This window comes from Eutrema salsugineum, unplaced genomic scaffold, assembly GCF_000478725.1.
Source record: "Eutrema salsugineum unplaced genomic scaffold, Eutsalg1_0 scaffold_3, whole genome shotgun sequence".
Lineage (NCBI taxonomy): Eukaryota > Viridiplantae > Streptophyta > Magnoliopsida > Brassicales > Brassicaceae > Eutrema > Eutrema salsugineum.
The window spans coordinates 2,235,106-2,262,378 of NW_006256756.1; the positions used below are offsets into that span (position 1 = coordinate 2,235,106).

The 27,273-nt window shown below is 39.7% G+C and overlaps 6 protein-coding genes across 7 annotated transcripts; 2 read left to right on the forward strand and 4 right to left on the reverse strand.

Annotated features, from left to right (window-relative positions):
* Positions 1 to 84: 84 nt before the first annotated feature.
* Positions 85 to 7,192, reverse strand: LOC18014430 (peptide methionine sulfoxide reductase B6). Its single transcript, XM_006396601.2, has 4 exons — positions 7,086 to 7,192; positions 1,755 to 1,889; positions 1,515 to 1,671; positions 85 to 243 (listed from the first exon to the last, which is right to left on the reverse strand). Exons 2-4 carry the CDS (start codon positions 1,856 to 1,858, stop codon positions 85 to 87), a joined length of 420 nt encoding a protein of 139 aa, XP_006396664.1. The 5' UTR covers positions 1,859 to 1,889; positions 7,086 to 7,192.
* A 1,949-nt stretch (positions 7,193 to 9,141) lies between these two features.
* Positions 9,142 to 12,867, forward strand: LOC112085152. Its single transcript, XM_024154181.1, has 3 exons — positions 9,142 to 9,369; positions 9,444 to 11,826; positions 11,906 to 12,867. Exons 1-3 carry the CDS (start codon positions 9,142 to 9,144, stop codon positions 12,865 to 12,867), a joined length of 3,573 nt encoding a protein of 1,190 aa, XP_024009949.1.
* Positions 12,868 to 16,629: 3,762 nt separating this feature from the next.
* LOC112085203 (peptide methionine sulfoxide reductase B5-like) lies at positions 16,630 to 17,466 on the reverse strand. The gene is given in 3 exon segments (XM_024154315.1): positions 16,630 to 16,849; positions 16,971 to 17,123; positions 17,294 to 17,466. Coding segments are annotated over 3 exon segments (435 nt in total). The 5' UTR covers positions 17,411 to 17,466; the 3' UTR covers positions 16,630 to 16,684.
* An 888-nt stretch (positions 17,467 to 18,354) lies between these two features.
* LOC18014584 (peptide methionine sulfoxide reductase B3) lies at positions 18,355 to 19,835 on the reverse strand. Its single transcript, XM_006396602.2, has 3 exons — positions 19,624 to 19,835; positions 18,846 to 19,002; positions 18,355 to 18,753 (listed from the first exon to the last, which is right to left on the reverse strand). Exons 1-3 carry the CDS (start codon positions 19,716 to 19,718, stop codon positions 18,592 to 18,594), a joined length of 414 nt encoding a protein of 137 aa, XP_006396665.1. The 5' UTR covers positions 19,719 to 19,835; the 3' UTR covers positions 18,355 to 18,591.
* Positions 19,836 to 20,234: 399 nt separating this feature from the next.
* LOC18014585 (pentatricopeptide repeat-containing protein At4g04790, mitochondrial) lies at positions 20,235 to 25,269 on the forward strand. Of its 2 annotated transcripts, XM_006396603.2 has the most exons (17): positions 20,235 to 20,439; positions 20,594 to 20,641; positions 20,719 to 21,318; positions 21,409 to 21,588; positions 21,702 to 21,766; positions 21,877 to 21,984; positions 22,066 to 22,179; positions 22,404 to 22,499; positions 22,645 to 22,743; positions 22,854 to 22,973; positions 23,058 to 23,162; positions 23,258 to 23,422; positions 23,504 to 23,631; positions 23,721 to 23,799; positions 24,105 to 24,322; positions 24,636 to 24,909; positions 24,992 to 25,269. In XM_006396603.2, exons 1-16 carry the CDS (start codon positions 20,271 to 20,273, stop codon positions 24,811 to 24,813), a joined length of 2,472 nt encoding a protein of 823 aa, XP_006396666.1. In that variant the 5' UTR covers positions 20,235 to 20,270; the 3' UTR covers positions 24,814 to 24,909; positions 24,992 to 25,269. The 2 variants fall into 2 exon arrangements, with proteins under 2 accessions (XP_006396666.1, XP_024010036.1); XM_024154268.1 differs by having other exon boundaries at positions 22,854 to 23,162.
* LOC112085188 (mediator of RNA polymerase II transcription subunit 21) lies at positions 25,223 to 26,921 on the reverse strand. Its single transcript, XM_024154269.1, has 5 exons — positions 26,866 to 26,921; positions 26,151 to 26,374; positions 25,765 to 25,842; positions 25,604 to 25,655; positions 25,223 to 25,428 (listed from the first exon to the last, which is right to left on the reverse strand). The coding sequence occupies exons 2-5, from the start codon at positions 26,361 to 26,363 to the stop codon at positions 25,352 to 25,354; spliced, it is 420 nt and encodes a 139-aa protein (XP_024010037.1). The 5' UTR covers positions 26,364 to 26,374; positions 26,866 to 26,921; the 3' UTR covers positions 25,223 to 25,351.
* Between the last annotated feature and the right edge of the window lie 352 nt (positions 26,922 to 27,273).

Below are 27,273 nucleotides of genomic sequence, written 5' to 3' on the forward strand. Positions count from 1 at the left end.
ACGAGTCAACGACAACGTTCTTATTAGAACAAAAGAAGTAGGAGATTTAATTAGGTCTGGTTGGAACTAAACCAGAACGGTTTATTACTGAGACGGAATCGCGGAGGAGAACTTGAGTGAAACGCTGTTGATGCAGTGGCGTTCGTTGGTCGGCGTTTGGAAACCTTCATTTTTAAAGACATGACCTAGATGCCCATCGCATTTCGCGCAAGTGATCTCAAGTCTTTTTCCACCTCTCTCCTCCTACAAAAAAAAAAACAAATATAGTTTTTAATCTATTCGTCATTTTTATATATACTCAAATGTGTATAGTCGAATCTTTTTATATAATCTACAGGATACGTATTCTACAGCATGCAGTTGTTATATGATTATTATGCACTTTTTTACAGGATATAATTATGCATATTGTGGTTGTGACAGAAAAAATGGATTATGTTGTGATATATTATGCATATTGTTCTTAAAGCTAATTTTGTACTGGCCACATAGAACTTAGATCTTAGATTAATTGATTGACACGGAAGTGTAATTGAATAACTGGAAATAACTTAGGGTAAGCAAAGTATCTATTCGCAAAGGAGTTTGGTTTAAATATTTTGTGAACACATCGAACTTGAGCGTTACAGCTGATTTATGTCTTTAGGATTTGCAAAGGAATTTGGAATTCTGAGATTTAGACTTAGATAATTCTCGCAACGGAAGTTGGTTAATTATAATTTCGTGATTTGAGTTCAAGAACCGTGCTTAACTCTGAACCCTGATTTATCGATTAATCTGCATACTCTGATTTCATGAAAAACACCTTGAGCCTAATTCTTTTCCATTGAGTTTACAACCGTTTTGATTTCATTGTTGCTTTCAATTTTACTGTTTTGACTTAGCGTAATTCAAGTCTATAGAGTTTATTGTGCGAATATCTCGTCTCTGTAATTCGACCCCTATTATATTACAACTGCACATCTATGCTCTTGCAGAGTAGTTCTAGGAATTAAACTTTGAGCAGATTATATTGCGGTTAATTAAATACCTCCGATAAAATGTGATTTCCACTTTAAGCAAAACATGATAATATTAACGAGACTAGCTCTAATAATTAATGTACTGTGTACTTGGTTAATTACAACAATGTTTTTGTGTGTAATTATTATTTTTTGACAAAACAATTTTTTTCTTGTGTAATTGAACTTCCTAAACTAAAAAAAATTGACCAAAAAAAAAGAAGGGAGAATTGGTTTTATAAAACAAAATTGGAGAAACATTGTCTTTTTAGTGTTTTAATTTTTAAAACTACCCCTTTGATATTTATTTTAATGTTAAACCAAATTTAAGAGATGAGTGGTCCATTTTAAAAAATATGGATCACTCTCTGGGGTTTGATACGTAATGAATGATCCAGACTTTTACGAGATCACTAATTTCTCCAGAGATTATACAGGTATGTGTATCAGCATATAGTATGATTCAATCCCCTTTATAATAAGAGTGTTATGAGCGTTTTCTTATAGTCTTACGGTTCGGTTAATAGCACCAGGAATAGCATCAAAAAACGAAGGCCAACCACAACCAGAATCGAATTTAGTAGTTGATTTGTAAACCGGAGTTTCACATCCGGCACAACAGTAGATTCCTTCCTCAAATAACTTCACATATTCTCCTTTTCCTCTTTTCCTACAATCATCAGCCAAAAAAAATGGTAACGTCCAGCTCAAGAAAACAAAAACCCTAGAAAACAAAAACCATTTCGATCTTACTCAGTGCCTTTCTCCCTAAGAATCCTAAACTGTTCAGGAGAGAGAACCGCACGCCATTCCTCCTCGGCTCTTTTGACCGAATCAGCTTCTGGAGCCGCCGTCATTTCTATTTTCTTTTCTGATTTTCTGCTACGGCTGAGAAGAAAAATGTGTTTTAATTATTAGTTCTTTAATTAATTAACCTACACAGAAGAACTATTAGAGTGTAAATACTGGTTTAAGTTTCCTTTAGCTTAACCGGTTGTATATAAGTGTATTATCATACACATTTTGTAACTTAACACTTTCATTAATGCGAAATTACTTTCTCTCTCTACAAGTTCAATATGGTATCAGAGCTTTCTCTCTCCTTCCGTAACAAACTTTGTTCTTCACTCGAGCTTCGATTCTTCATACTTCGAGCTTGATTTCTCTTCGATTTCTTCTGATTCTGAGTCGATTCTTCTCAAATTCAAGTTTCGATTCAGATTTCTCTTCTTTCTGAGCTTCTTTTTTGCTCGATTTCATCGATTTCTTGATTTTTCGTGGTTTTGTCATTCGCATCTCCCATGGCGAATCCGACCGCGATTTCTCGCGATTCTTACGATAATCCGTATTATCTTGGTGGTAGTGATCATTCAGGTCTTCTTCTGGTGTCCGATCGTCTCTCTGGTGCATCCGATTTCGGTTCTTGGTACGAGTCGATGAGAATGGCGTTAAATGGCCGCAACAAACTCTGTTTTGTTGACGGATCTCTTCCTAAACATGCCGATGGTGATCGTGATGCAGCGGCTTGGTCTCGCGTCAATGATGTTGTTCGATCTTGGATCATGAACTCTGTTTCAAAGACTATTGGTCAAAGCATTCTCTATGTAAAGACGGCTCAAGGAATCTGGGAAAAGTTACTGAAACGATTTCAACAAAACAATGTTCCGCGTCTTTACCAGATCGAGCAACAACTTCACGGTCTTCGTCAAGGTTCGTTGGATGTAAATACTTTTTACACAAAACTGATCACGATTTGGGAATCATTCAAGAGTGCTCAAGATTTTCCGACTTGTCAATGCGATAGATGTGATTGTGAAGTGAATACAAAATGGATGGATCTGTTTGAAAGGAATTTCGTGATCAAGTTTCTTTTTGGTTTGAATGATTCGTATGAGAATGTAAGAGAACAAATCATCATGATGAGTCCTCTTCCGGATTTAGAGAAAACTCTCAACATGGTTATTCAACACGAACATCAGAAGATGATCAAACAAACACCACAAGCTGATGCGGTTATCTTTCAAATGGAGAATTCTCAGTCAATGGATCAAAGATCAGTTAACAATGGAGGATATGAAGTCTCCACAGATCAAAATGGTATTATTGGAGCTGTATCAGGTGGATATAAACCGAAACAACGCCCTATGTGCACTTACTGTGGTCTTCAAGGTCATACGGTCAATCGATGTTACAAGCTACACGGTTATCCACCAGGATACAAGACTCCTCAACAATACTCGCAACAGTCTGCTCCTGCACAGAATCAACAACGTTATGTCCCACAGCAACATGGTCAACAGTTCAACAATGCAAAAACTCAAGTTTCGCAAAGTCAAAAGAACAATATTGTTGGTAATGTGGTGACAAGTACTCCTGCTGTTCAAGAACATTTTCACCAGGTCTCACAAGCTCTGGCTCAACTGTCTGAAATTCAACTGCAGCAACTTGCTCAACAACTGACGACTAAAACTCAGTGTTCTATGCCGAGCATCAGTGAGAATCCGAACATTTCCTATGGATCTACATCAGCAGGTAATATTCTTTGCACAACCTTGAAGGAACCATGCCTTAATTTTAGTGCTTGGATAATCGATTCTGGTGCAACCACACATGTCTGTTGCAACTTGAGTTTGTTTGATGGTATTGATAGTATTTCAGAAACTACAGTGAAATTACCAGATGCTACTCAGATTGTCATAAATCAATCTGGTACCATCAAATTATCAGATAATATCCTTCTCCAAAACGTCTTATACATCCCTTCCTTCCATTTAAACCTCATCAGTGTCAGTTCCATTCTAGAACAATGTGCCTCTTCAATTAATTTCTACCCTTTTTTTTGCACTATTCAGGGGTTTACTCCGGGCTTGATGATTGGAATGGGTAGCTTAAAGAACAAACTCTATTTTCTGGAACCGGAATCCTACACAACTCAACCACTCATTTGCAACATTTCACCTTCTGATTCAAGTACTCTTTGGCACTCTCGTTTAGGCCATGCTTCTTTTCCCAAGATCCAAGTCTTATCTGAAGATCTTTCTATCCCAAAATCTCACCTCAAGGCCTGGTCACATTGTAATACATGCCATTTGGCAAAACAAAAAAGATTATCTTTCACTTCTAATAACAATTTGTCTCAAAATCCTTTTGATCTTGTACATATTGATGTTTGGGGTCCCTTTTCAGTTGAGTCTATTGAGGGGTTTAGATACTTTCTTACAATAGTGGATGATTGTACAAGGGTTACTTGGGTATACTTCTTAAAATCAAAGAGTGATGTTCTTCATGTATTTCCGACTTTTCTTACCCTTGTAGAAACCCAATATTCAATGAAAATCAAGTCTATTCGATCAGATAATGCCTCAGAGTTATCTTTCACCTCTCTTCTTTCATCAAAAGGAATTTTTCATTATTTCTCTTGTGTTGGGACACCACAACAAAACTCTGTTGTTGAAAGAAAACATCAACATATTCTTAATGTGGCCAGGGCTCTCCTCTTCCAATCCAATATTCCCATTTCATACTGGACTGATTGCATCAGAACAGCTATATTCCTCATTAACCGAACTCCATCACCTTTACTTCAAAACAAAACTCCTTATGAACTTCTCATGAAAAAGAAACCTGATTACAACTTTCTAAAAGCCTTTGGGTGCCTTTGCTATGTGTCAACTTTTCCAAAGGATAGACACAAATTTTCTTCCAGGGCAGAAAAATCCATTTTCTTGGGATATCCTTCGGGTTATAAAGGGTATAAAGTTCTCAACCTAGAAACTCATTCCATCTCTATTTCCAGGAATGTTGTTTTTCACGAAGAGGTTTTCCCATTTCATGGAACTGACACTTCCCAACAAGACATTTTCCCAGACACTATACTCCCATTACCAATTCCTGATCCACAATCACCAAATGAAACTCCCATATCACCAAATACTTCTTCCCCGCCCACACCATCAAATGAAACTCCCATACCACCAAATTCCATAACCATATCTGATAATAGTGATTTCCCTGTAGAGTCTGAAACTACTGTTAATACTCAATCAAACAGACCTAAGAGAACCACAAGAGCTCCATCCTATCTGCAGAACTATCATTGTAATCTGGTCCAACAATTACCAGTTCCTGCGGGTAGCACAGCACATCCATTGTCTACGGTTCTGGACTACTCAAGACTGAATGAACATTATCAGACGTTCATATTGAACATATCATCAGAGTCTGAACCAAAGACTTTCTCAGATGCTGTGCGAGATGAGAAATGGCACGAACCGATGAATGAGGAACTCCAGACGTGTGTGAAGACTGGAACTTTCTCAGTGGTTTCTTTGCCACAGGGCAAACAACCCATTGGTTGTCGTTGGGTCTACAAGATAAAGCATAATCCAGATGGTACAGTGGATCGTTACAGGGCACGTTTGGTGGCGAAAGGGTACACTCAACAAGAAGGGGTTGATTATATTGACACTTTTTCACCTGTTGCCAAACTTGTTACTGTAAAGTTGTTACTGGATTTGGCTGCAAAGCTTGGTTGGTCTCTCACACAAATGGACGTAACAAACGCCTTCTTGCATGGTGATCTCGAAGAAGAAATATATATGGATCTTCCACCTGGTTACACTCCTCCTCCAGGTGAAACACTTCCACCGAATGCAGTCTGGAAACTTCACAAATCATTATATGGTTTGAAACAGGCATCTCGCCAATGGAATAAAAAGTTTTCAGATGTGCTTCTTCAAGATGGTTTTGTTCAGTCCGAGACAGAACAGGCTTTGTTTGTCAAAGTATCAGGAAATATCTTCATTGCTCTTCTGGTCTACGTGGATGATATATTGATAGCGAGCAATGATGACAAAGCTGTTTTGGATCTTAAAGCTACTCTTGCAATGGCTTTCAAAATAAAAGATCTTGGTCCAGCAAAATATTTCCTTGGCTTGGAGATTGCTAGAACAAGCAAAGGGATATCTGTGTGTCAACGTAAATATTGCCTTGATCTTTTAGACTCTGTTGGTCTTCTTGGCTGCAAATCTGTTGCAACACCTATGGATCCAAATGTGCAACTAAGTGCAGAGAGTGGTGAATTGCTTAACGATCCAACAGTCTATAGAGCACTTATTGGTAAGCTTCTATATCTTACTATTACTCGAGCAGATATTACATATGCGGTGCACAAACTCAGTCAGTACTTGTCACAACCAAGAACTGATCATCTCGAAGCTGCTCGACGTATAGTTCGATATTTGAAAGCAGATCCAGGACGAGGATTGTTCTATTCTGCATCTTCAGAGATACGGCTACAAGCTTTTTCGGATGCAGATTGGTCTTCTTGTCCAGATACAAGGCGCTCAACAACAGGCTTTTGTGTTTTTCTGGGAGACTCGTTAATCTCTTGGAAATCCAGAAAACAAAAGGTTGTCTCCCGAAGCAGCACAGAAGCAGAATATCGAGCCTTAGCTGATACTACTTGTGAACTAGTTTGGCTGACACAGTTACTTAAAGATCTTCATATTCAAGTCACTGGTCCAGCAAACTTGTTTTGTGACAATACATCAGCGATACAGATCTCTTCCAACTCGGTCTTTCATGAAAGAACTAAACATATAGAAAATGATTGCCACTTAGTTCGTGAAAGATTGAAAGCAGGTTTTCTGAAGATCCTCCATGTGACAACAGAAAATCAACTTGCTGATCTGTTTACTAAGGCTCTTCAACCGAAGACATTCAAGCTCCTTCTATCAAGATATCAATTTTCAAGTCTCTTTCTTCCTACTTGAAGAATTCGACTTGAGGGAGGGGTATTAGAGTGTAAATACTGGTTTAAGTTTCCTTTAGCTTAACCGGTTGTATATAAGTGTATTATCATACACATTTTGTAACTTAACACTTTCATTAATGTGAAATTACTTTCTCTCTCTACAAGTTCAATAAGAACATGAACAACTTTGTATAAACTACCAGACTTGTTAAAAAGAAAAGCTTTCTATGAAATACAAAAGTTTCAACATAATAATTTTTAATCTAGACACAAGCATCTCAATGCATGCATAGATCTTAGAGAGATAGAGAGAGCGAGAGGGGACTTACGAAGGGTTTAATTGAAGTGGAGAGTAATAGCAATTTTGGTTAATTTGGCTTATGGACGATCGATCATTATGAGTTTATATCTATAGAACTAGAAGCTTTCAATCTTGGGCGCTTTTTTGTTGTTTCCCTTGAAAATATTTACACGTTTTAAAAATGTTCTGTTGCATAAAGACACCTTCTTACGTTGGAAATTGTGAAGTTAAGTTTTTAAAATGCTTTTGCTTTCTTTTAACCCCACATCACGATTCACGACGAAAGATGCTGGCGTATATTTAGAAGTTCCGTCATTCACTCATTCATTCAAAAATCTATAAAATATCAATCTTCATTTGACTTAATCAATTAGGCCCAAAAGTTTATTTCACATCCTTTGTAAACATCAACCATATATTACAAGATACATATAGATACTGTTATTTCTACTTGCCATCACTGAGATTCGTTATAATCCGAGGGGCTGAAAAATAATTAACTGATCGTAATGGCGGAAAATAAACGTAAATCTTAGGTTGAGGAATGAGGATGAACCACTATCAATTGAGCGGAAATGGGTTTATGAGCTCTTATCTTGTTTTGATATGATGTTATATATGATGAGCCAATACAATTACTTTTAGGGAAATAGTTTTAGGGATCAGATAGTTACTTAAAGATGTACATCATAATGTCAGGGAAAAATAGTTTTGATTTTTCTTTTAATTAATGAGTTATAGGTCGATAATCCATTCATTTCTCTGTCGGAATATTGATGCCCCTCACAAAGTTTGAACTTTGAACCAATTGTTAGGGCTTATTTTCTCTGTTCATTTATTACGTGCCCTAGAAGTAAACGAAGAACTGCTCTACTTTTCTTCGGAAACACGCTTACCTTACGGTATATATGTCCTTCATCCAAAATCTTCAATCCAACAGAATGAATATTGAATACCAAAATATATTGAATTTTAATCAGAGCTAGACCATCTTCATAGTAATGCCCGTGAAAGGAGTGAATATGGCTTAGATATAACTAACAATGAACTGAGAGGAAGACAAGTGTGAAGAAATTAAGCTCTTATTCTCTAGCTATTCCCAAACATGTTTCAAAACACACTAACTCGATATTATTCTTCTTAGCTTCTTGAAAAAACAGTGGTGTACTCCGCACTGAAATCTCTAAATGGATCAAGCCATTCGTACTAAAGGGATCAAGCCATTCGTACTAAGGGATGTACCGAGAAAGATGGGCCGAGTGAAACATTGGGCCGAGTACAGTCCATTAGGCCGAGGTCGGTGAGAAGCCTCTCGAAGGAATGAAAGGTTTTCCTGAGCTCGGTCGAAATAAGAAAGTTTCCTAACGGAAAAAGGAAACTTCGGAGAGAAAAGGAAAGGAACCGAGAGAAAAGGAAAGTCCTCTCGGTCCCATATCGTCGAAGATGTATTTGAAGACTGACTCAAAGGATATATATAAAGGGAGATGAATCGACATCGAAGAACACAAGATATTCCCGAGAAGACTTAGTGACTGAGAACTCAAAACGTTAGGCTCTTAGTTGCATTAAGTCTTAGTTCGTTATTGTCCATCTAAATAACCGAACTCAGTTGTATTTGCTTGATTCGATCTAATAAAAACCGAGCTTCCGATCTAAAGTACTGTTTTGTCCCTTGTCGATATCCACATATCAACAATTGGCGCGCTAGGAAGGGGGCCTTAAACAGATTTCTCAAATTTTAGATCGGACTTCGAATAGATTGAATCAGCAATGACGAACCAAGCCAACCTTCAGGAAGAAATAAACCCTCTCGGTGGAGAAAACGCGAACGCTCCAACAGAGCAGGCAGGAGGAACTCCCGGGAAAAACGCTGGAATCACAGCCGGGCAAACCCCCGCAGCCGTAGGAGGTTATGGAACCGAACTTTTGCTCCAAGTATTCAACGCTCAGTTCGAAGCCATCAACAAAAGGAGCGTTTTAGCCAGATGGCGGCGCAGATCGCCGAGCTCAGTCAAACCCGAACTCCCCTTCGAGTCCGGAACATCATTGAAGACCTTAATACCGACGGAGATCCGGCCGGAACAATGAGGTCTACCGCGGTGGGATCAGCGAACGCACCAGCATCAGATTTAAGTCGAGATGCCGAGTTCGAGGCAATGAAGACTCAACTGCGTGAGATCACGTCAAAGATACACCAAGCAACAAGCGCGGCTCCGGAGATTGAGCGCGTCATTAAAAAAACGCAGAAAACACCCTTCACGCCGCGCATAGCAGGAACACCGGTTAAACACATGGAAAAACTTAAGATGAAGGTCTATGAGGGCAATACTGACCCCAAGCACTTTTTGACGTCATTCTGCATCTGCATGAACCGATACCAATTCAGAACCGCCGAGGAGAGAGATGCGGTCCAGTGCCAATTGTTTGTGGAAAGCCTGGGAAGAATAGCCCTCGATTGGTTCTCGCGACTCGAAGCAAACTCGATCGACAGCTACAAGGAATTGACAACAGCTTTCGTCAAACACTTCTCGATGTTCATCGGGCAGAACACCAAGAACTCCGAGCTATGGCAAATAACTCAGGGAGCAAGCGAGAGTCTTCGCGATTTCATCCAGCGCTTCAAACGATTATCGCCAATTGCACGATCAGCGACGAAGCCGCCCTTCTTTGTCTCCAGAAAGGAGCTCGGATAAAGACTAGCTTCCGTAGCGCGCTCACGCACAACCCCCCTCAGACATTGGAAGATGCCTTACACCGAGCTAACACTTATATCGTCGAAGAAGAAGAAGAAGCCGCCTACGAGCGAAGCTATTCGGCGAAGCAACCCGAACGTCCAAAAGCAACAACTAGTGAACCGCAGTCAGGATACGGTCGACGGTATGAGAATCGCAAGAAGTTCTACGCTAATGTAACCCAACAACCGACCAAACAGTGGAACAACAAATGGGTCTGCGGCGAAGAAGATCAAGACGAGTCTTTGTTCTGCGAATTCCATAACCGCAGAGGACATAGCACCAAAGAATGCAGACACTTGCGTGAATACCTGCTCGGCCAATATCGAAAGGGGCCAATCTCAGTTGACGACCTCCGTCGCTTAAACGCGCCCAAGAACAGCAGACAGACCTCGATTGACGATCTCCATCATTCGAACATGCCTCAACCGAATAACGCGCAGCTTGAGAACGCGATCACTAAGGATCCGCCAACTCCACCAACCTTACCGGCGTTACCACCGCCGCCACCGAACCCGCCTGCTTTGCCTGAACAACAGAAACAGAATCGCGATTACCGAGCACAAGAGAACCATGCTCCCAAAGCCAGGAAACGCGTCAACATGATAATGGGAGCCATCGAGGCTTGCAGCTACTCGGTTCGAGCTATCAAAGAATACAGGCGACAGGCTGCTAGCGCGCCCAAAGCTCCACAAGATCCGCCGAAAGGGACGCCTTTGGTATTTACCGAAGCCGACACAATCGGGTTGCATAAACCGCATAACGATGCTCTCGTTGTCGAACTACTCCTCGACGGTGTCGAAGTTAGCCGCATTCTGGTCGATACAGGCAGTTCGGTTAACATCATCTTCAAGGAAGCACTTGACCAGCTCGAGTTGGCATCAGATAGGATTGAGCCGTTTATCGAGCCACTTACCGGTTTCGATGGAGAACGCTGCATGACGGTCGGCATGGTCAATATCCCGATCAACCTCGGCGGAGTCGCAAAGATTATCCAGTTCCTCATCCTCGACAAACCGGCGATCTACAACGCCATTCTCGGTACGCCTTGGTTACACGCGATGAAGGCGGTCGCCTCAACATACCATCAATGCCTGAAATTCCCGACCCCCGACGGTGTTTACACTCTCCGAGGAAACCAAGCCGTCGCTCGATCATGCTACATAAATGAGTGCAGACTTCATTCAGCCAACCAAGCTTGTGTCGTTAGTTCGTTCGGACCAACGGACAAGCTCGTCGTCCAGCAGACAAAACCTAAGAAGGAGTCAATCGTTCAAGTTTGTATCGACGAGCTAAGGCTAGAACGTCAAGTCGGAATCGGTGCCGAACTCGACCCAAACATCCGCGAGCCACTTGTCCACATTCTGAAACAGCACTCGTCAACTTTCGCTTGGTCGGTAGAGGATATGCCAGGGATCGATCCACAGATCGCGTGTCACGAGCTCAACATCGATCCGACGTATAAGCCAATCAAGCAGAAACGCCGAAAGCTCGGACCGGAGAAAGCGCAGGCTGTCAACGACGAAGTCGAGCGCTTGCTCAAAGCAGGATCCATCACCGAAGTAAAATACCCTGATTGGTTAGCAAACCCCATGGTCGTAAAAAACAAGAATGGTAAATGGCGGATCTGCGCCGACATTACCGACCTCAATAAGGCATGTCCGGAAGATAGCTTTCCTTTACCTCATATTGACCGCCTTGTGGAAGCAACTGCCGGGAATGAACTACTCTCGTTTATGGACGCATTCTCCGGGTACAATCAGATTCTTATGCATCCGCAAGATCGGGAGAAGACGTCGTTCATCACGGACCGCGGCATCTACTGCTATAAGGTCATGCCCTTCGGCCTGAAGAATGCTGGAGCAACGTACCAACGGCTGATAAATCGGATGTTCGCGAGCCAGCTCGTGCGAACTATGGAAGTTTACATCGATGATATGCTCGTAAAGTCACTCATCGCTTCCGATCACGTCGGCCATCTTCGCACATGCTTCGATATTTTGGACCAGTATGGTATGAAGCTTAATCCCACTAAGTGTACGTTCGGCGTGACATCTGGAGATCGCAGCTATTCTCGAGCTCCCATCTTCGCACATGTTTCGATATTTTGGACCAGTATGGTTCCTCGGATACATCGTTACACGGCAAGGCATTGAAGCTAATTCAAAACAGATCGCAGCTATTCTCGAGCTCCCATCACCGACAACCAAACGCGAAGTTCAGCGACTCACCGGACGTATCGCAGCACTTAATCGATTCATATCCAGATCGACGGACAAGTTCTTGCCTTTCTATCAACTTCTTCGCGGTAACAAGCACCTCGAATGGAATGAGAAGTGTGAAGAGGCCTTCGCCGAGCTAAAGAAATACTTGTCCACTCCACCAGTCTTATCTAAGCCGGAAACCGGCGAGACACTCTATCTTTATATCGCGATTTCGGAGTTCGCAGTCAGTAGTGTACTTGTTCGAAAAGATCGTGGCGAGCAGAAGCCAATTTTCTACACAAGCAAATCCCTCGATGGATCGGAGTATCGTTATCCGACTTTGGAGAAATTCGCCTTCGCCGTAGTTATTTCTGCAAGGAAATTACGCCCGTATTTCCAATCTCACGCGATCGTGGTCCTAACCGATCACCCTCTTCGCACTTTCCTCCATAGCCCAAGTGAGTCCGGACGACTCACCAAGTGGGCCATCGAACTCAGTGAATACGACATCGAATACCGAGGAAAAACTGCAACGAAGTCTAAAGTCCTAGCAGATTTCTTGGTCGAACTTCCACCGGAGCTTGTTGAAGCTAATCCGGTCGTACAACCCTGGATCTTTCACGCCGACGGTTCCTCGTCTCATAAAGGATCCGGAGTCGGAATTCGTCTTAAATCACCCGAAGGAGAAGTTATCGAGCAGTCATTTCGACTCGGCTTCCCGGCATCCAACAACGAAGCCGAGTACGAAGCATTGATTGCCGGACTACGACTTGCCAAAGGTATCGGCGCCGAGCACATACACGCCTACTGCGACTCTCAACTCGTGGCTAACCAGTTTCACGGCGAATACGAGGCCAAGAACGACGTGGCTTGATCCCTTTAATAACAGAACTACGAATGGCTTGATCCCTTTTCAGGGGTACGTAGGCAGCTCATCTTGAGTTCAGCTATAACATTAATAAAATCTCTAAATTCTTTGTGTGATACTCGGTATCAACAATTGGCGCGCCAGGTAAGGGACGGCGAGTGAGATTCTTAAAAAAACCCTAAATCGGATGATGGTATCTCCGATCTATTCTCTCGTTGCCTCTACCGATTAAGATCACTAACATGTATCTTTGACGATATCACCTACAACGTCTTCTTCAAGTACAAAGTAGCCGATCTCCAGATCTCACCATTATCCGTCATCCGTCATCAATCAAAAATAAGTGTTATTAATTATACTTATACTTTTCACGCTTATTGAATACATGGACTCATAATCATTAATTAAAAATTGATAAGTGAATCTTTTACCAGTTCGGTTCATCCTAGTTTGTTTAGTCAAAAATTACGGCTGCAGTACGAGTATTCGAAACAACTATATTATTTTTCTTATCCTATCTCTAACTTCTGTTTGAGCCCTTTGCAAAGGAAGACATCGTGAATTATACATCGTCACATATTTTCATTAATTTGTTTATTTTGATGTTGTTGGTTGAATCAATGCATTAATCATCTTGGTTTAAGATTACATCATTATCTCTCATGCTTCTTGATTGGGAACTTACTGACTTATGATCTGACTTTTTCTTTGTTTCTGACTCGAGTCGATGATGTCTGCATCTCTCCTATCGCTAATTTGCTTTTCATTCAAAGACAAAGCTCCTTTGTTTAAATAAAAAAAAAAGAGAGGAGTAGGGGCTATGGGACAAGACTCACCGAGCTCAGATTCATTCATCGCCGTACAACAACAATCCGTCATGACTCGAAGCTTTCCGGAGCTCCGCCCTCACCTCCATCACCGCATGTTAACCCCGCCAAATCGAATGCCTTTGCTCCGGCAAACAAAGCTGTCGTTGGAAGGAAATCAGATTTTCTTTTTCTGTTGGGCTTGAACAGGTTTTGGCCCCATCTGATATTATGAAATACTAGGCCCAACAGCTGGCCCAGAATGATGTGAAGACTAAAAGCCCAATCTCCTGCAACAACAACAACCTTTCCCGATAACTCAGATGAATCTCCGATGACCCTGACCAGACCTGCAAACTGCCGGCGAACTGCAGATTTCCCACCTGAACCGTCTCAATCGCTAGCTCCATCAAAGTACCTCAGAGACCTTTCCCTCTTCCTTGCTTCAAACAACATGTTGCTTCCACTTTTGGATTTCAAAAATTAATTCCTGAAATTCTCCATCGCCGACCTCAAGAGCTTTCATGTTCATTCTGGACTCGGAAAACTTCAGAGATTCGCAACAATTCCCAAGCTTCAATATCCAATGACATCTTAGAAATACTTCACTGAGTTTAAGAAGAATTATTCTAGCTGATACCATCACCATCTCAGCTCGCCGCACGGCTTCACCAGCTCTTTACCGGAATCTAAAAACCAGTTCGGAATCACCTCGTCAATCTGCTTCTCATCCAGTTCACAAAGAGATGGATAGAGTAAATCGAGAGAGAACACAATATTTCAGATCTTCACTTTACAAGGGTTGAATATCAAAGAGCCGAGCTCAGCAATCCCGCACCAGCAACAAAAGCTAATTGTCATCTTCTTTACCAAATACTATGATCTAAAATCTCAAAGAAAATAGATCTCTTCACAAGCTTTCATCGAAATGTTGCAGGACTTACAAAAATCATAGCTCCGGCTAAAAGACGTTTCAGCAATATAAAGTAGCGACAACCATTAAGAGCTTCAGCTCGTCAATCCATCCCGCATAAGCACAAGTTCAAAATTTTCTCAGTTCTCTCACCGACCTAAGCCAAAGTTTCAAAGCAACAGTGCAACATGAATATTCTAAGCTCACCGATCTAGAAGCTATTCTTAGCTCGTTACCCGAACTCCTTGATACCCAGGTATTATCTATCAAAATTATACATATTATTCAAAGAATATTCACCATTGTCACAGGGTCTGTCCCTCCTCCAAGCCGAACTAACGTTCGCATTTAACAAAAAAAAAAAAAAAAAAAGAGGAAAAAGAGAAGGAAGCTTCTCCGAAGCTCTCCTTAGACGAGCTCTGAGCTCCCACTTAAACTCACACTTCAGCACCTTGCCCAACTCAACTATTATTGACATGCTCGTCAGTTTGAGTTTGTCAGTCTCAGTTCAGACAGCTTTAGTTCCTTATTTTCGGCTCGTCAGCAGCTTTTGTTCGTCATTTTCAAATATCAGCTTGGTTCAAAATTTCATCTCGACCCAGATTTCAGTTCGGTTTAGATTCAGTTCATTAGTTTTGAGTTCGGAATTTCAGTTCAATACCTTGAGTTCGTCGATTTCGGATTTCAGTTCGACTCAGCTTCAGTTCGTCAACTTGAGTTCGTCAAATTCATAATTTTAGAATTTCAGTTTTCATTCAGAGTTTTAGTTCGGCTCATAATTTCAGTTTTCATTCAGAGTTTTAGTTCGACTCAGAATTTCAGTTTTCATTCATAGTTTTAGTTCGGCTCAGAATTTCAGCATGTCATATTCAGTTCATTTCAGATCAGATCAGTTTTTGTTCAGAATTTCATGTTTCAGTTCGGTACAACAGCTCAATTGGTTAGACAAGTTCAGTTCATCGACTTGAGTCCGTCATCTCAGAATACACTCTTCTGCCGAGCTATACTGCGCTCAAACCTCTTCTAGCTCATCAACCGAGCTCCTCTGAAATTCAGGGTCCGTCCCTCCAAGCCGAACTGACATGTTCTCAGTCCCAACCGAACTCATCGGTATTACATCGACTTCCTGGCCAGTTGTTCGATAGCATTTCTCAACAATGCAACCTCAAAAAGCCGAGATCCGTCTCGCAAGCGTCCACATGGCGCCGTGGTGAAAGAATCCACAATTTTTAAAGCCGGGGCCAGTCCCGCATTACTTATTCCTAAGTCACCGAGAACAATAAGCCAAGCCCATCTCGCACACTCTGGTTCGATTTAGGAGACCTTGAGTTTATATCATGCGTTTACAAGGGTTCGATTCCTCACTCTTCCAGTATGATAAAACTCACTTGGGTCCCCCAGGCCGAGTTCATTTAACTCGCACAAATTAAGCCGAACACCTCAGATTCGCACCGTAAGCCGAGTTCTCAACACTCGCAAATGTAAGCCGAATTATCGCAATTCGCAACAGACTGAGTTGAAACTTATATAAGCCGAGCTAACAACCTCGCAAGTCTCCAATCTCAATTCAACCCGGACTAAAAATACTCATCAAATCCGCCGAACTCTTACACATACTCTTTCGCCGGACTGAGGGGGGGGCTTACTGTTGGTGGTGTACTCCGCACCCCCGGTTTAGTCCGGTATGAACCGAGATCAGCCCGATTTACGATGGTTCATATCCAAAAGATATTCGGCCCATTAATAGCTTATGGTCTTCTAAAGCCTGATTTACAATATCGGCATTAACATCTAAACTTTACGGAATATTTCTTTAATCTTATCCAAGAAAAGGAAATATTCCCGAAACCAAATCCAAATAGAAAAAGGAAATCGTCTAGAAAGACCGATTTCAAAACCCTATAAATAGAAGAGACTCATCTCTTTCAAAGATCATTCACAACTTTAATAACAGAACTACGAATGGCTTGATCCCTTTTCAGGGGTACGTAGGCAGCTCATCTTGAGTTCAGCTATAACATTAATAAAATCTCTAAATTCTTTGTGTGATACTCGGTATCAACAAACACAATCACATTAAATATTAGTTTATGTTCATTAATCCTTAGGTTACAGGGGAAGGTTTTGCCGGGCTGAAATCGATGGACACACTGTTGACGCAATGGCGTTCATCGGTTGGAGTAGCGTAACCTTCTCCTTTGAAAACATGGCCTAAATGTCCATCGCATGCCGCACAAGTGATCTCAGTTCTTCTCCCATCTGGATCAGGCTGATAATTTTGTTGAATCACATCAAGCAAAACATAGAAAGAAAAAAAGACTTTTAATTAGTTACCAACATTCATGAAATTAATAAACCAAAAAACATACAAAAGATAAGATCTCTTTTACAGATCGGTTTATGGCGCCGGGAAGTCCTTGAAAGAAAGCTGGCCAGCCACATCCAGCGTCGAACTTTGTTGTGGATTTATAAAGAGGAGTTTTGCATCCAACGCAGTTGAATATTCCTTCCTCGAAGAACTTGTCATATTCTCCAGTTCCTAGCTTTCTGAAAAAATATTGTGATGACCAAAAAAAAACGCAAGAACATTTAATAAGATGATAAATATTCCCATCGATTCTTGAAAATGGACTTAAACTCGGAGTTGCCTATGTCTTTTTAGGATTAGATACAAGGATTCTATTCTTGGATGAATCAAATAAAAAAACAAGACTTATTCGGTGCCTTTTTGACGGAGAATCCTAAACTGCTCAGGAGAAAGTATGGCACGCCACTCCTCCTCTGTTTTTTGGACCACCAAACCATGACCATGACCATGAGCCGCCGCCATTCGCCACCACGGAAACTAACCGGAAGCTGATGAGCAGTGCCGTGCCTAGCCTTAAAGAGGCCTAAAACAAATTATAAAATTTATTATTATTTTATTTTGTTTATTTTGAAACTTTATTTATGGTTGATATATTGTTAATACAATTATAGTTTTTATTATATAAAATGTAATTTTAAATATCATAACATATTTTTTCAAGTTGTATATATATATATACATAACAAACAAAATCATGTATTTTATATATTTTGATAAAGTTATAAAAAAATGTGGCCCTTCAAACTAAAAATAAATTTGGTGGTCTAAGGTAAATGTCTTTTTTTATACATATAAGCACGGCTCTGATGAGATATTGCGACGGAGGAGGAAAAGGAAATCGAATCGGATGATAATTACTTCTTGAGCCGTTGTAGTGTTATTTATACCTTATTTTCAGTCATGTATCTTTCCTTGTGTTTCGTCTACATTCATTCATATGAACCATTTGTGATCTATAGACTGGTAGGGGATTGAGTGTAATGAATCATGCACGTGATTATTATAGAGGTGATTAATTTTCCCTTAATCCTGTCCCGGTTCGGTTTCCTAAATTTGATTACAAACCCAATATTTATTACTCTCTCTGTTTTAAAATATAAAGTTGTTTTGGAGTTGATCTTGTTTCAAAATATAAGTTATTCTCGGTCTTCAATATAAATATTTTTTAAAAAAGTTCACTTTTATCCTTATTTTTTATAGCTAATTAATCAAACTATTTTTTTTAATGTGTGAAAAACTTTTTAAAAAAACTTATATCTTGAAAAAGAGGAGTATATAATATCAAGATTTTTCATAATGGGATCCAAATATAACAAAATCTCAATAAATTACTACACTATAAATTAGTATCTCGATATTAATCTCTCAATATTTTAATAAAAATATAATAGTCTAAACGACTAAACTCTAGATCAAATCCGTTCCTTTTAAACCATAAAGTTGTTGTCAAAATGCCCAAGGAGATGTATATATGATTGTGGTGGTACAAGGTAACAACATAAAACCACCATAATAGTCTTATACAAACACACACAAACATGAATCTTATTCTTATTCTGTCGTTCTTTCACTCACTTTCAGAGTGAGAAAAAAAAGCCAGAGAAATAAACTATATAATCTGTTTGCCAAGAAGACTAATATTTTTACAAGGAAGGAGGCTTTGCGGGTGTGAACTTAAGCGAGACGCTGTTAACGCAATGGCGTTCATCAGTTGGAGTATCGAAACCTTCTCCTTTGAATACATGGCCAAGGTGTCCACCACATGCTGCACAGTTGATCTCTGTTCTTGTCCCATCTGGGTCCATCTGGTACATAACAATAGAGTTTTAACTTTTTGTTGGCTATCAATCTTTCATGAAAACGATTTGTGTGTGTGTTCGTTTTGAGAGTTTCTTACGGTTCGAGTAATGGCACCGGGGATTCCATCGAAGAACGCTGGCCAGCCACAGCCGGCGTTGAACTTTGTGGTCGATTTATAGAGAGGAGTTTTGCATCCTACACAACCGTAAATCCCTTCTTTGTTGAAGTCTACATATTCTCCAGTTCCTGGATATCTGTTAATCAACAAAAACAAGAACATGACGATTATATATATCCATCAATTCCTTACAAAAAGGGAGCTTTAACTTTTCTAGTAGTGTGTACTCGTTAGCCGAATATGATATTCAAAACACTAGAAGAGACTGAAAACCCAAGACAAAGCAGACATTTTTCATGATCATACAGAGAAATCCATTCTTAGACAGAAGCTTAATAGTAAGGCTCTTATAGGAACTGAGAACATTAACCAGACAGAGCAACAAAGTTCTAGGTAAAAGAGACTCGGATCATTATCTGTTATCACGACCTCTAATCTGGAGTTTAATAAGTAATTAAAGATGGTATCCTTTCATGGAAGATGTTGTTCTACATCTGTAGCAGAAAATTTCTGTGTTCTTATGGTGGTTCAAGCACAAAATCTTCAACATCATGGAGACGACTCGAAAGCAGAAGAAGAAATGTTTTCCTTTGAAATTTTTTGATTCGAGAATCACAAACTTCGAAATTTCCTGAACCTGGACAAGGAAATTGGTTCTAAAAATTCACAAAATTTCCTAAGCTTTTAAGCAAAAAGGTACCCAAAATCGAAGCTTGAATCGCCGGGGAAAGAGGAAGAAGAAGGAAGAAAGGCTTACTCGGTGCCTTTCTGCCGGAGAATCCGAAACTGCTCAGGAGAAAGAACCGCACGCCACTCCTCATCTCCTTTCTGTACCGATCCCGGAGCCGCCATGGTCACAATACAACCACCGTAGAAGCTTACGATCGGAGATGCAGCGATTGATTGGTAGAGAAGAACAAGTTGCGTAAGAGCAGAGATAAGTTTGCGGAATGGCGGAATTGTGGAAAAAATCTTGCGGAATAAATTAAGCGATTTATAAATCGATTTTCTGCGGAATGACTTTTTCTTTATATTTTTGTTAAGCAAAAACGCAGTCTGCGTTTTTATGTGTATTTTTTCATTATACGGATTTTTGTTGATTGGCAAAAAATATGCGGAATTGTGTTTAAAAACGCAATTCCACCGTTCCGTAGGTTACTAATCAGAGTCAAGATTAAAATGTTTGATCATCACCAAATCCGTAATCTCTTGAATGTCCATTAATTTATTAATCTACTTAATTACCCCTGATTTTACGTGATTAATTACCTTAATACCCCTAACCCTCTAAAACGACGAAGAATCCGCAATTCTGGGTTTTGTCGAGGTTTATAATTCAGATTCTCTTCTTCTTCTTCTTCTTCTTCTTCTTCTTCTTCTTCTTCTCACTTGTGAAATACGAACATGGTTGTCTCAAAGCCTAACAAAAGCTTACTAAGCTCAGTCTTCTTCTCCCGGATTAGAAACTCCGGCGAATCTTCAATTTCTTCCAGGGAAGGAGACATCGCCGCAACTTCCCAAGCAGTCAAAGAGCTTCTCAGGTCCAAAATCTCTTCGTCTGGTACCGGACAAGGTTAGGTTTATATCCATGAACCATTTCAATTTCAATCCATCTTTTAATTTCCCCACTCGATGTGAAGAATTTTGTACATTTGATCATGTTCTTATCTGGGTAATGTTCAAAATCCGATTGATTGATTAGCTTCCTTCCAAAATCTTCTGTGTAGATCTTGATGAAGCGAAATTACCAGATCAAGTATCGAAATTGTTACATGGTATGTGTTAACCTATTTCGTCTTCCTTCTTCCTTCGACGAACCCTCAAATGACCTCAATTTTCATTCACATTTCAGTAACCACTACCGAGAAAAGCTCCTCGGAGACGAACGCATTGAAGATACCAAGTTTCAACACTAAGATCCCTCTCGATATCTCGTTAAGATCGAAAGAGTTGTCCCGTGAGAGGAAAGAGAGACGTGTTTACAAGAAGAACAGCATGTCACGGCGTTTCACAAAGATATTCAGAGACTCTGCTCAGAAACTAGGCACCGAGGCTATGTTTGGTGCTTTCGACAGGGTGTCCAAAGAGATGAGTGTAACGGAGTACAATGCAATGATTGGAGTTTACTTAGAGCTCGCTGAGAGAAGCCATGATCTTGATTATGCTCTTGACCACATCGGCAAGGCTTTCCAGGTTTTGAAATCCATGAGAGACCGCGGATTCCCAATTGAAGAAGTTGTTTACGGACCTCTTCTTGATTACTTGATTGATATGGATATGGTGGAGGAGTTTCATAGTTTCAAAGATGTCATTAAGGAGGCGAGTCCTGGTTCTGTTGATAGACTTGGTTACTATGAAATGCTTCTTTGGATCCAACTTGGCGACGGAGAGAAAATTGAGGATCTTTGTGGTACAATTGATGGTAATGGAGACAGTTTAGCATTATTACAAGGTAAGCACTATTCAGTTTGAGGACTCTGTAATTTGTTTGCTTTCTTGCTCGGAGGAAAAAAAAAATAACCTTTTTGATCCCTTAAAACAGAAAGTTATTTGCTTGCACTGTGTAAGAAAGACCAAAGGGACCATCTTCAGAGGCTCTTAGAGATTGTAGACATTACAAAAGTTAATTCGTCGGACGTACTGGCAAACATATTTGGATACCTTGGGAAGTTTTCATTGGATTCTGTTGCGAGGAAGCTCCTCTGGAAACTAAGAGAAAGTGGTAAGGATGCATTTGATATAAACCAAGAAATTTTCTCGACATCGACTCATGTTCATGTCTCTAGTAAATCATGGTTGTAGCATGTGTAATATGTTTTTCATTTACATGTGCAGATGAAGGAGTGAAGAACGTTTCAGATCTCATCTCTATCTATTCCACTTGCACCCCAAATCTGACGGTAAATGGACTTCTCATGAATTTTACTGGAATAGTGTTTTAAAAGTTTTTGTTTAGATAACCAATGGCTCCTAATTGTCCATGTTTTCACTGATTTTCTTACAATTAAAGGTTGAGGATACCATCTTGAATTTCAACAAGATGCATGAAGAACTCGGTGTTATGCCTTCATCTACATCGTACGAAAAGCTTGTTAAGTATAGCTGTGACTCGAATGAGGTATTTGTTATTTTGATCGTATATCTATTTTGCTTTATTTTCTGGTGCTCTCCTTAATAGTTGATTCCCTCCGTGCCATAGGTGGTCACTGCTCTTGATGTTGTTGAAAAAATGGGCGAAGCAGGTCTGATAATATCCGCAGATATTCTACATTCATTGTTACATGCCATTGATGAAGTTCTTGAGTTTAATTTGGTACGCATTCTCATTTACCTTGAATCTATATACAACAAGCTACTGGGAAAATAAGGTCATATTCCTTTCACATGTTTTCTTGACTCTTAACTTCATCATCTTTTATACATCACACAGAACAGCGAAAACATCGGTTCATTGATTACAGTTTAGATCACAATAATCGTCTTCTTCTCATATTTTAAAAGGAGTTTGGGAGTCTCCTCACACTTTTTCTGATTCAGGTGCGAAGAATCCATTCAATTATGTGCACAAAGAGTGTGAAACCAAGTAGTGAGAACTTCCGGAACATGATACGTTTGTGCACAAGAATAAGAGATGTAAGTTCCTTATTATTTATTTTCGCTTTAGTATATCCTCAAATCCTATATGAGAAATGCGGACATGGTTGTGCTCTTTCTTACAGTTTCTGCTTTGTCTGTAATTCTAAACCTTTTGCTTCAAATCTTTTGGTGTTATGTGCAGTTTGAAGGTGCATATAATATGCTTGGCAATTTGAAGAACTTCAATTTGGAACCAAACTCAAGCATGTTCAATTGTATATTGGGTGGATATTTTCGGGAGGTAATATCTTAAGCTCCTATTTCATGTTTGCAAATTCTGACCCGATGGATTGTCCATGTTTTTGTGAGGTCCCATCGTTTTCAGCTGATGTTTTCTGTATGTTTTCGAAGAAAAATGTGCGTAGCGCATTGATGGTCGTCAAGCAAATGAAGGAAGCTGGCGTTAAACCTGATTCCATAACTTTTGGCTATTTAATAAACAACTGTAATCGAGAGGACGCTATTACTCAGGTAATTTTCAGATCTTTTTGGCAACTTTTTTTTCTTAACTTGGAGTCGTGTGTGAATGCGAAGTATATTTGTGCCTTTTATAAGTACTACGAGGAGATGAAGCAAGCAGGAATTCAAGTTACTAAGCGAATTTACATGTCCCTAATAGATGCATATGCAGCATCTGGGCAGTTTGAGAAGGCAAAACAGGTAAGCATGCAAACTCTTTATTTTTTATAAGATCTTGAAAGCGGAATCTCTTTTAGTAACTAGAGTAAGAGCACAAATTTTTTGATCTACCTTAGGTGCTCTTGGACCCAAATGTTCCGGCTGGAAACCAAGATGAGCTGAAAAATGAGCTTATTTCGGCTCTCGCATCACATGGAAAAAGGGCAGATGCCTTGAGTATATATGAAGAAATGAAGAAACAAAAATGCCAAGTAGACCCAAAATCGATTATATCTCTGATAGTAAGTATACACTTTCATGACACTTGTTTTTATAATATCATATTCTGACTGACTGATGATCAGTGATTTGCCTCTCTGTAGGAATACTCTGATTCAACGGGAGAGTTTAATACCCTGGTTCAACTGGCTGATGACCTGCAAGATGATATTAGTTGGAAAGACGGTTTCTTCAGAATGATCTTGTTCGCTGTCCGCAATAGAAAGTCGAGGTACAGTAAATCACCCATGATCTATAATCGGTTCTTGTTTACCATATTATTGTATGTCTCATTCTTGATTTGCTCTTTTTGTTCTATAGCAATATTCTTGATTTGCTGAAGCGGAACAAAGTCCGATTATCCAAGAAAGACATCCCTGTGGAAAATCATTTCGACGAGGTTTGATTCTGTTTTTCTCTATTGGGTTTCTGGAAACTTTGTTCATTTAGTCATCTAAGATAACGTCGAGATGTCTCCGGGTATGTGGAAATTTCACATTCCATGTTCTTTGATCATCGCGGGATTCAAAGAAGAGATCTTACTTCTGAAAAGTCAAGGGAAAGTTTTTTGGGTTACGGATGAAGTTTGAAGTAAATCACTAAGCAAAAGTTTAGTTAGAATATCGATCAAGCTGGAGACTGTAGCTAGTAGTTAGTAGCTGAATTGTTCTTTAAGCCTCTCAGTGAGTTGCTGTTTTGGAACAGGTGTTTTGGGCAATCGCAGAGACAGAGCCAACCGAAGTGAAGCTAGGGATGGAGTTGCTAAGATTTATGAAAGAGGAGCTTGGGCTTGTTCCTTCTAGAAAATGTCTAGATTTTCTCTTACATGCTTGTGTTAATGCCAAGGATATGGAGAACGGTTTATCGGTGTGGAAAGAGTACCAATCTGCAGGACTTCCTTGCAACGTACTAAGCTTTCTAAGGCAAGGCACTCTTTCTCTCCTTTTTGCAAACATGCACGTTTAGATTCGTATTTGATCTGACCCAAAAGAAGAAAATAGATTCCCTTTTGATTTCTCTTTGCTCACACTAAAAAAGAAAGAGTAGGAGATTTGTATAGAAATTTCAGAACACAACAGTCATATACTTACTACCCATTAGCACAAGAGAGTTTTGAGCTTAGCAAATTGTTCCAAGTTGTTGGGATTAACGTTTCAGTCTACAGGTTGCGTGACTTTTAAAAGAATGCAGTTGACCAGATCCTCTGTTCATTGGTTATGGTTTATGGCTTGGCAGGATGTATCAGGTTCTACTGTCTGCAGGGGATTTGAAAGGTGCCGAGGCATTGGTATCAAAAATCCCAAAAGATGATAAAGATGTCCAACATATCATCAAAGAAAGCCAGATTGTATATTCTCAAACACCTGAAAAGAAGAAACAGAAAAAGAAAAAGGTTGTGTTCCCAACAAAGTAGGGAAAGATTGGTTGGAACACACACCCCCTTATGGTGTGATTTCGTACAGAAGATCTCATATTTCATTCTCACATGACTCTGCACAAGTCTTGACAGGTGAGAGGAAAAGGGTTAAGAGTAGGGACTAATTTGCAGCCACACAGGATTAAGCTTGACGCTACTGTTGTTTATTCTTCAGGTGATTGCTGTTGAACAGATTGGTTGATTACTAAGGTCTGCTCGGTTCCTAAACCGTTGATCTCTGCAAATGCTTCTGTCACATTCCGGTTTGGGTCCCAATTTATGGACTGACCATTTCTCTTCAGTAACTTGGACCGAATCTGACCGGAGGAATAGACATGGAGGGTCAATCGTGGATTCTTTGAGATTTTAATTGGACATGGAAAGAAGTGTAATATTACAATTATGGTTGTTTTTTTTTTTTTTTTTGTGAGCTAACTAAGTAACTAACATTCTTGTAACCAAATCAGAACTTCTATTACTTTTGAGCCTAAAACATATAGTTTCTGGATCAGCTTGACATACAAGGTTAAGCATTTCATTCGGGTTTCTTCATGTTCAGGCAATTGTCTGCTGCTTCTCCAAATAGCTCCTGGACTTGCTTTAGCTCCTTTTCTGTCAAGAAACAAGGTTACCACTTAAGAACTGTTCAACGTCAGAAGCACTATTTGCAAGAAAATGGATAAAAGTGAAAATACCAATACTAGAACTACTGAACTACTAATGGATCTGCTACACCCTAAAATGCTAAAGTGGGATTACAAGAGCAAAGTTGGCCACGAAATTTTACCTGCAGCCTCTAATTGCTTTTGGAGTTCTTGACCTATAGTATCGTTTTCCACCTGAAGAAAAACGGTAGATAAGTAACCAGGCAAAGGCGTTAGATGAAGAGAAATACCAGATTCAGTGATTATCGAAACCAGGGAATCAAAATATTACTGAGTTATTTACCTGGAGTTCTGCAATTCGTTTCAGCTGAGCTTCTTCACCTCCTTCTGATAAAGGAAGTGCTGCAACCAAAGCATCAAACTTCACCAGAAAAAAAAGAAGTACCACCTTAATACTCAAATTGCCAGAACGAGGAATGATCAGATCAGCATCAGATATAGGTGTTTTTGCACTCTTTAATTAGCACTTTTGGGCCATACGTCTATAAAATAACACAGAACAGGGATTTCAAAAGTTCACTTTGTAATACGAAATGATACATTGCTCTATGGTGCATAATATGCATATATATACATCAAAAGGCATCTTAACAAGCTGGTTTTTCAGACACTAAACTCTATCCATAAAACAGATGTTACTCCATTGAAACAGTAGAGAGAAGGAATAACCTGTTTAGCAGCCTTAACTAAATCAGCACTGAGCTGCTTAGGTTGCTCAGGAAAAGCGGTAGCATCATCAGTAGCCGTAGTTGTAGCGGGTGGTTCAGGATAGTTAGGTGAAAGCTGAACCGGAGGTGCATCCCTTTGCAGTGTCCCAAATGCATTGAAAGTGATTGCAGCAATCGAATTCACTTGTTCTTGCAACTGTGAGATTATATCCATCTTCTCAAAACCTTTTTTAAGGACAGGAGCATGAACAAAGTATTAAACTTCACACATATACGACTTTTAACATGAACGAAAAGTAAGATGTTACTCTCAGAGAGGATCTAGTAGTGACACAAAACTGGTAGTCAAAATTCTTAAACTATACATAACAAGAATCGTCGTTTCAAACTCTCTCCCATCTCTCTAGAAAGCTTAACACTTACTTACACATTGCGAAATCTCAGTAGAAAATTAGAATGAATCCACAAAGATAAAAGCATAAAACAATCAAGCTAGTTGGTTTCCAGCTAAATTCATTATCCTTTTGGATTTCGTGCATCACTTAAAGAGAGGAAGCGGAAACAAAAAAAAATGACGATTTCTCAGGTGAAGAACTTGCCCTGATCTACTACACGTTTTTCTAATGGGGGGGAGAGGAACGGAGAAATTCGCATTACCTATACTACTAATTCACCGGCGAGATCGCCGGAGCACAGGGTTTAAAGAAGAGACTTACCAGTCGACAGGAACTCTCCGGCGACGCAGAGAAAAGTGTGAAAAGTGTTTTGGCGACGACATAGAATCGCCACCACTTCGGCGTTTTGTTTTTTATTCCTCTGTGGATTTGGGCTGAGGCAACTAAACATGGGCCTAATAGTTTTATTCGAAGCCCATATATTATAATGAGATATAATGGAATTTTAACAGAGAACTAAATCGAACCGAATAAACCAAAATACGTATTGAAATTTTTATATTTCTAATATCGAAAATTGTATCTTTTATTAACTTTTAATTTTAACAAGATAAAGCAAATTAAATCAGAATATGGGAGGGTTATTGTGAGTTAGATTTATAAAAATTTTGGTTGATTTTAAAAATCATGAGATTTGGTAAATCTTCAAGAGTAATGTTAGATTTGTAA

Coding starts and splice junctions, on each gene's coding strand:
- LOC112085188 (XM_024154269.1), bottom strand. CDS start 26,363: ATGGATATAATCTCACAGTTGCAAGAACAAGTGAATTCGATTGCTGCA. Junction 25,843..26,150: donor TAGTTAAGGCTGCTAAACAG/GTTATTCCTTCT, acceptor TTTCTGGTGAAG/TTTGATGCTTTGGTTGCAGC. Junction 25,429..25,603: donor AAAGCAATTAGAGGCTGCAG/GTAAAATTTCGT, acceptor GTTTCTTGACAG/AAAAGGAGCTAAAGCAAGTC.
- LOC18014585 (XM_024154268.1), top strand. CDS start 20,271: ATGGTTGTCTCAAAGCCTAACAAAAGCTTACTAAGCTCAGTCTTCTTC. Junction 22,500..22,644: donor TGTGCACAAGAATAAGAGAT/GTAAGTTCCTTA, acceptor TGTTATGTGCAG/TTTGAAGGTGCATATAATAT. Junction 24,323..24,635: donor AACGTACTAAGCTTTCTAAG/GCAAGGCACTCT, acceptor ATGGCTTGGCAG/GATGTATCAGGTTCTACTGT.
- LOC18014430 (XM_006396601.2), bottom strand. CDS start 1,858: ATGACGGCGGCTCCAGAAGCTGATTCGGTCAAAAGAGCCGAGGAGGAA. Junction 1,672..1,754: donor CTTAGGGAGAAAGGCACTGA/GTAAGATCGAAA, acceptor TGATGATTGTAG/GAAAAGAGGAAAAGGAGAAT. Junction 244..1,514: donor CTGGTGCTATTAACCGAACC/GTAAGACTATAA, acceptor TTTTTTTTGTAG/GAGGAGAGAGGTGGAAAAAG.
- LOC112085152 (XM_024154181.1), top strand. CDS start 9,142: ATGAGGTCTACCGCGGTGGGATCAGCGAACGCACCAGCATCAGATTTA. Junction 9,370..9,443: donor TGGAAAAACTTAAGATGAAG/GTCTATGAGGGC, acceptor ATACCAATTCAG/AACCGCCGAGGAGAGAGATG. Junction 11,827..11,905: donor GAAGCTTAATCCCACTAAGT/GTACGTTCGGCG, acceptor ATTTTGGACCAG/TATGGTTCCTCGGATACATC.
- LOC18014584 (XM_006396602.2), bottom strand. CDS start 19,718: ATGGCGGCTCCGGGATCGGTACAGAAAGGAGATGAGGAGTGGCGTGCG. Junction 19,003..19,623: donor CTCCGGCAGAAAGGCACCGA/GTAAGCCTTTCT, acceptor GTTGATTAACAG/ATATCCAGGAACTGGAGAAT. Junction 18,754..18,845: donor CCGGTGCCATTACTCGAACC/GTAAGAAACTCT, acceptor GTTATGTACCAG/ATGGACCCAGATGGGACAAG.